At 53.8% G+C, this 6,744-nt stretch overlaps 4 protein-coding genes across 4 annotated transcripts, besides 8 other annotated features; 1 reads left to right on the top strand and 3 right to left on the bottom strand.

Annotated features, from left to right (window-relative positions):
• Window positions 1-424, bottom strand: TraAM80_01720 (uncharacterized protein; the record flags this gene model as incomplete). The annotated part of the gene is made up of 1 exon (XM_029378752.1): window positions 1-424. A coding segment is annotated over one exon (424 nt), but the record flags the coding sequence as incomplete, so codon positions are not given.
• Window positions 425-967: 543 nt separating this feature from the next.
• Window positions 968-1,006: a sequence feature (A-rich).
• An 89-nt stretch (window positions 1,007-1,095) lies between these two features.
• Window positions 1,096-1,176: a sequence feature (A-rich).
• A 65-nt stretch (window positions 1,177-1,241) lies between these two features.
• Window positions 1,242-1,286: a microsatellite.
• A 205-nt stretch (window positions 1,287-1,491) lies between these two features.
• TraAM80_01721 (uncharacterized protein) lies at window positions 1,492-2,604 on the bottom strand (the record flags this gene model as incomplete). Its single annotated transcript, XM_029378753.1, has 1 exon — window positions 1,492-2,604. The coding sequence occupies one exon, from the start codon at window positions 2,602-2,604 to the stop codon at window positions 1,492-1,494; it is 1,113 nt and encodes a 370-aa protein (XP_029241371.1).
• Window positions 2,605-2,811: 207 nt separating this feature from the next.
• Window positions 2,812-3,132, top strand: TraAM80_01722 (uncharacterized protein; the record flags this gene model as incomplete). Its single annotated transcript, XM_029378754.1, has 1 exon — window positions 2,812-3,132. The coding sequence occupies one exon, from the start codon at window positions 2,812-2,814 to the stop codon at window positions 3,130-3,132; it is 321 nt and encodes a 106-aa protein (XP_029241372.1).
• A 306-nt stretch (window positions 3,133-3,438) lies between these two features.
• Window positions 3,439-3,468: a microsatellite.
• Window positions 3,469-3,606: 138 nt separating this feature from the next.
• TraAM80_01723 (uncharacterized protein) lies at window positions 3,607-5,508 on the bottom strand (the record flags this gene model as incomplete). The annotated part of the gene is made up of 1 exon (XM_029378755.1): window positions 3,607-5,508. One exon carries the CDS (start codon window positions 5,506-5,508, stop codon window positions 3,607-3,609), a length of 1,902 nt encoding a protein of 633 aa, XP_029241373.1.
• A 39-nt stretch (window positions 5,509-5,547) lies between these two features.
• Window positions 5,548-5,604: a microsatellite.
• A 389-nt stretch (window positions 5,605-5,993) lies between these two features.
• Window positions 5,994-6,019: a microsatellite.
• Window positions 6,020-6,259: 240 nt separating this feature from the next.
• Window positions 6,260-6,299: a microsatellite.
• Window positions 6,300-6,666: 367 nt separating this feature from the next.
• Window positions 6,667-6,707: a microsatellite.
• Window positions 6,708-6,744: the final 37 nt, after the last annotated feature.

Genomic DNA, 6,744 nt, shown 5'->3' on the forward strand with positions numbered 1-6,744 from the left:
ACAAGACTGCTCTGCTTCCTGGCGCGTAGCGAGCACAAGCTAGCGGCTTTTGGCCGCGACACCGTCCAACTCCGCCAGTTCGGGGGTCCAAAACGACGGCTTCCGGCGGCTGTCTGCCGGGACTGCCACCTTGGCGGCCCGCCGTCTGCCTGGCGTAATTCGTTGTTCTGCGCCGCCCATGTTGCCCCCATACCCCGTGGAATCCTGCGGAGCTGATTGACTGCGTGGCGATATCTCCTCCGGTTGGCCTCCCCCGCGTAGGCAAACTTCGGGAAGGCCTCGGTGGGTTGGCGGGCGCGCTATCGCACACTGATCTCGCCGCGGGATCCGGGTGGAATATCGCGACCCCAACCCACCGCAGTTGCCTCGCCTTCTGCGCGGGGCAGCTTCTCCAACTCCACCCCGGCGACACCGTCAGCTCCATTCATACCACCGCCCCGACAGGTGCGAGCAACGCCGCAGTGCCGAAACCCCAACAGGATGGAGCTATTTACTTGAGTATAAGAGAAAAAAGGCATGGAGAAAAAAAAGGATTTGGTGGTTGCTGAAGGCGCCTCGTGAGCGTGTTGGGAGAGAAGTAGGTGAGCAGTTAAATATTGCACCTGTTTTTTTTTTGTGGTTATTATGTTAAGTTTTATTTTCTTCTTCCACGTTCCTAACGGAGATGTTTCGCGTATTTGGCCACACAGCCTTGGTAGCGCGTTGTGCCTGCCCTGGCTTTTTTTTCTTTTGTTATTACTAACAGTGGAGGGAGCAGTTATCGTCGTTTTTTTGTTTTATCTTGTTTTTATAAACTCGCAGGCGGCCTCTCCGTCAGAGCCCACCACCCCATTCTTTTCTCATCCGTGTGCGGTACACGCGTGTGTCTTCGCCTCTTCCCTCGCGTCCTCTGGTGCCGCTTGCATGTCCAAGAAGTGACTCCCCCGTACCCTTCACAGAGAGAGAGACGCAGATGGTGGTGGGATGGCAAAAACACAAAACAAAAATGAAAGGACAAGCAACAACAGCAGCGACTGAAAGGATATATATGAACGAGCGTTGGGAAGACGACGACTTCAGTGGGGCACACTCACACAATAACAATAGTGAGGGTGCAAAAGAAAGAGGAGGAGAAGGAAGTAGAAAAGTAAAAATGAAAAGAAAAACAAAGCAAAGCAAAAGAAAAGAAAAACAAGAGCCGCGCCCGCAGGCACACGAAGAGAGAATCTGACGCTGCAACGACGACAGTCGCCCCACTCCCCCCCTCCTCCTCCTCGTTCCCCTCATCCTTCCTTCCCTCCTTCCTTGTCCTCGCCGTTGGCTCACCAGTTGAAACTCGCGCCGGCGCCCACACCAGTCTCGACAGTCTCTGTTTTCTTCTCGCTTTTAGCCGCCTTTTTTTCCCCCCTTTTATTATTAGCTGTTATTTTTCCTCCTCCTTCATGACTTCTGGTCCCCTCCTCTATTCCCGTCTTCTTTGCTCCTCTCTGACTTTATATTGCCACTGCTGGGTCAACGACGGAGCGCCTCCCACTTGCTGTCGTCCCTCGGTGCCACTGAGGGCTTCGGTGGGCCCCGGTGACCCCCGCGCCCAGCCCCATCGCGTGGCCAACTTCCTCTGGAGCCCTCATTACCATCGTTGTTGCTGACTTCTCCTCCATGGCCCGTTCCAGGCGCAGTTGGTGGTGGTGGCGGCGGCTGCGTCACGGGCTCGTCACGCCAGTTTGCCAGACCACCTGCCGCGACAGGGCTCTGCCGCTTGCTGTTGCGACCACCGCCTGTGCCGCCTCGACGGTCGAGCTCGGCATCGCTTCTGCGGCTCTCACGCGAGCCTGGATGAAAGTCAGGCTGCACCACGGGGCCCTCATTTCGCCAGCTCGAGAAATCCGGTGGACCTAGCGGACTTGCCACACCCTCAGGTCTTCGGGTAGCAGCTCCCAACGTGTCGCGAGAAAGATCAGCTAGCATATGGAGATCGTTCCTGGAGCCAAACCCAGATCGCGATCCAGTCTCTCGTTCCGTGGTTTGCGTGGAACCAAATGCGTCGCGGGTAAAGTTTATCTGCTGCAACCCTGCACCTTGCTGTGACTGTCCTGCATTTTGTCGTGAAAGCCCACTGTGTCCGTGAAGCCGCTCCACTTGTTTCTGCGTGGCTAAGTCTACGTAAAGCTTGCGGCCCTTTACCATGGTCTGATCCATGGCAAGCGCGATGGCGAGAGCCTGAGCCGTTTTGAACTCCACAAACGCAAAACTCTTTCCATCCTGGCTAATGAGTCGTGAGGTGACAATACAATCCTCGTGGAAATTGCGCAGAAACTCCTCCTCGGTGGTTCCGTTGCGAAGGTTGCCAAAGTGTGCCACGAATGGCGGCTGGAGGTCATCCACACCTCTGGCACCGTTGACCTGCTCGCTTGGGATATCGCGAAACCCGCTTTTCTCCACAAGTGCGTTCTTTGCTGTACGGCTGTAGTCCCGCTTGGCGAGCTTCTCCTGCACCACCTCATCCTGGGTCTTTTCCCGTGGAGCCTCCACCGCCCAGTCTAAGTTGTCCTCGGGGATGTACTCATCGTTGAAGTCCACAAGGTTGATTGTCTTTCCACGCCCCCCTTTCTTTTTCGCTGGCATGTTGTTGTGTTATATAAATATTTATTTTGCTTGTTAGTATTTGCGTGTTCCTATTATTTTTACTTTTCCCCCTTTTGTTTATTTCTTATCTTGCCCGCCCTGCGTGCTATCCGTGCCGTACAAGGGGAGGAAGATAAGTAAAAAAAAGTCTCTGTTTTTTTTTCGTTCTCGTCGTGTCTCAAGCACCCTAAGGGGTAGCTGCAAGTTATGGATCAATATGTTTCCTTCTTGATCCCTGTTTCGCCTTCTTACCAGATGAATGTTATTGATGTGTGTGCAAGTTTCGTTGTTGTTGTTTTTTTCTTTCTTGTCACCTCCTTAGCCGTTTGTGTTATCGATACCGTTTGCGTGTATGTGTCTATTTATTGTCAGCCGCCTTCGGGTGCTGTGGATATCCGCCTCACGCAATGCTCCTCGCACTCCCCCTCCTCTCGTGGTCCGAAGAAGTACTTCTCGCGTGGGTGGCAGCTGCGGGAGGGATCGTGGCGGTATGGCGCGGGACTGCAAGTGATGTACGTGGAACTATAGATGTATCTGCTTGTAGAGACTTGGTTAGCTCAGAAAGGCGCGTGTGTTGTACCCCCGCTGCCCGAGAAACGAAGAAGGGGCGGAAGAAGCAGAAGTATAATAAAAAAAACAAAAAAGGCTCCTCCCCACCCACCCACTCAAGTGAAGAAAGTTATGCGATGCCGCCCGCTAGGCCACCCCTCTCTCTCCTCACACATCCACGCACATACATATGCACGGCAGAGGCTGGCGCAGGCCACCACGCAAAGGTCCCCGCCTCCCACGTTGCCTCACATACAATGTTGCAACTGAAAAGGAGAGAATACAATATATATATATATATATATATATATATATTAAAAAAAAGAGCACGCCTAGAGACGCACGACAGCAATCACTGCTCCGCTGGTAGGAAAACCTCGCCCACGTTCATTGCATTGCCCTTCTTCTCCGTCACCTTCCCTTTCATACGTCTCATTCATTGAGGGCCCCACTTTACGAGGACGTTGGCCCCGCCGACGTCATTACCTTGGGCACTACGGAAGTCGGAGAACCCGATGGGCCCGACAAGCGGCGTACCCTTAAACTTCCGGTTGAGGCTCGACTGGCACTTGACCTCCGTGAGAGAAAACTGCCACTGTGCGCTAATTTGTCCTCATGCGGTCGCAGCGCCGCACGTGCCTCCTCCATCCGCTGTTCCAAAAGCATCAAAAGTGGCTCCTTGTCGTTCTCGCGGCACCTCCCTCGCAACTCCTCGGCCCTTCGCAGCGTGGCTTCCAACGCACCCCGATGAATCCCCGCCTCCTCCCTTGCCGCGTTAACTGAGAGCCGCAGCCTAACGCACTCGTCCTCAAACTCCTTAACGCGCTTCCGCTGGGAACCCTGCAGATTTTGGTGCGAGTCGGCAAGCTTCATAAACTGCACCTGAGCTCCCTTTAGCTCCAAATGCAAATGAAGTGTTTCGAGGTCTTTGGCGTGCGACTCCACCTCCACGTGGTATGAATTGTTTGCCGGGCCGTCAGCCTTATTCCGCGCGTTGCCCTCCGAAAAGGCCAGTGCGGCGACATTCTTAATATTTGTACCACGCCGTAGGTGATAGCATAACTCCTTTCGCTTTTGTAACAAGAGGGCCTTCTCTGCTAGAAGCTCGCCTTTTTCAATTCGCCACGCCTCCTCCTCGTGCGTCATTTCAGCGTCATCATCCGCATCCTTGTGCCTATCTTCCTCCAGGTGCCGTTCTCCAGCGGCATTGCTGCCCTTATTCTTTGCATTCTCCTCGTGGGCGACAGAGCCCTTTTTTGCATACTTGCCGTTGTGGCTTTCGAGTTGGCGTGCCTTGGCGGCCAGGAGCTCCCCGTCTACCGCCTCCTGCGTCCTCAGCAGTGCCTCTATCTCACGCTGAATGCCTTGAAGTGCCTTCTCAGTGCTCATTAAGTAGAGCTTGTAGCAATTCGTGTCCTCCACGCCATTTAGCGTCTTCCCCAACGCATCCAGCTCATTAAGAAGGTAGGTTGCATGTGACTGCAGCAACACCGGCGCTGGGGCAAAAGCGGGTCGCCCCGGCGGGGCCGATTCCGATATCTCCCTTCCTGATGCAGTGTGACGTTTGTATTTGCCTACGGTGCCACCATCGTCCATACAACGGGCGCCCCTTGCGGTGTTCCTGCCCCGCGGGCTGGCAAACATGTCCCTAGCGACATCCTTGTCAAGCCCCAATTTTGTCGGCCTCACGCCGACCTGCGATGCGGCTGCAGACCTGACAACGGGGTGCGGCGTCGGTGGAGGCAATGCCGATGGAAGACTCTCATCATCATCATATTCGTCGTACGTGTGTGAGCTGTCGACAACCTCGAAGCACAGGCTCGAGGAACTGCGCTGACGCGACGACTTGGCCGTCGTCGAGGTACGTGGCACATAGAGACCAGGCAGTGGAGTTTCCTCCATCGCTTCAAGCGCCCTCTGCAGTTCCGCTTCAGGGCCAATGAGCGGAGACGCCCGACGAAGTTCCCCTCCGGGACTCCTACTTTGCTCCATTTCAAAGGTGATACTTTTCTGCTCGCCCACGATGGTGGATGACTCACTCATGAAATCACAGCTCAACGATGGTGCCGACTCAGCAACGACGCTTTCCCCACTCCAAGCGGTGTTCCCACTACCAGCGGCTTGCGGTATGAGCCGCTTCATCTGTGCCTGCACTGGTAAAGGTAAAATTCCGGCGCCGGAAAGCCCTGAACTCAAATAGTACCGGCGTGACGCTCGCGTTGGTGTTGAGCGTGGCGGCCCGCCGGGTTTTCGCCGTCCTGCCGCAAGTGACGGACCGCGAGTTTTTGGGACCGGTGGCGGAACCAAAGTGACAAAAGTTGCCTCTGAGTAGTTGTCTCCCCGATTGGTGTCCATTGTGCACTAAGACTGGGGATGTCGTGTATGTGTTGCGTGTATATATATATATATATATATATATATATATTATATTATATTATATTATATATATATGAATCGGTGTATATTAATTGCTTCCACGCCTGTGTGATAGGGGAGGGAGGGAGACGGATGCACACGCGGAGTCCGTTTGTTTCTTCCTTTCCCCCTTCGTTTCACAGCTGCAAGCGACTCACGCCAGGAGGAAGCATAATAATAAAGGGAGAGAGGATGAAACGCGTGGGTGGGGATTGGCAGCGGAGCTTTTTACCCCCCTCCCCCCTCGTCTGACGTCTTTGCCGCAGCTGCGGTAAAACTACCACCTCAAGACAAACAAACACACACGTATAGTGCTGGGGTGGGAGCACGGAATGCGCGACAGCGGCGCAGATAAAACACCAAAAGAGCCGCCGCCATCCGTCTGCTTTCTAACACAGAAACATAATATTAATCACTATATTTACATATATATATATATATATATATATATGGGAAAGTCAGTAATGTGTGAATACAAATTTCCTCCCGCCACTTCATTACTCTTTTCCCCCCTTCTCTACCTTCCTTCCATTCTCCCCTCTTCCTCCCCCTTATCCCCGTTAACTTCTGTTGCTATGGGAACACACACCATGTGCATCTGCTGCAGGCAAACCATATGGGTAACCAACGAGGCCGCCAAGTGCGTAACACGTCGCCCCCTTCTTTCTCTTTCTCCAACTGCAACTGCAACTGTTTTTGTTTTTGTTTATTATTACTTTCTTTCTATTTTTCGCTTTCGCGCTGTTGCCTTGCTACTTTCCTCCTCCACAGCACTGCCTTTCCTCCTCCCTCCTGTCTCGGGGAGGACTGAGAGAAGATATGGATGCCACCGCAGCACAACAACAGCCAGCATCAAGGGCTGCTGCGGGGTGTTGCGTGAGACGCCGCCAGGCCACACACACGCTCGCTGAGGCGGAAGAGGAAGGCACCCCCCGTCCTGGAGCAACAATAAGCCTTACTCTCCCCCACGCTCCCTTTTATTGCCTTTTCGTGCTCTTTCTGCTCCTCACACATGTCGTCCCACCCATCCACGCTGGAGAACGACACGCGCTATGGGCGGAGCGCATAGGCGTCCCCCTCACCGCCGCAGACGATGAAACACACACACACACACACACACACACACACACACACACACAACCGAAAACAAAGACAACGAACCACCAGAACAAGAAC

This window comes from Trypanosoma rangeli, assembly GCF_003719475.1.
Source record: "Trypanosoma rangeli strain AM80 chromosome Unknown Tra_15.4_contig_00036, whole genome shotgun sequence".
Taxonomy (NCBI): domain Eukaryota; phylum Euglenozoa; class Kinetoplastea; order Trypanosomatida; family Trypanosomatidae; genus Trypanosoma; species Trypanosoma rangeli.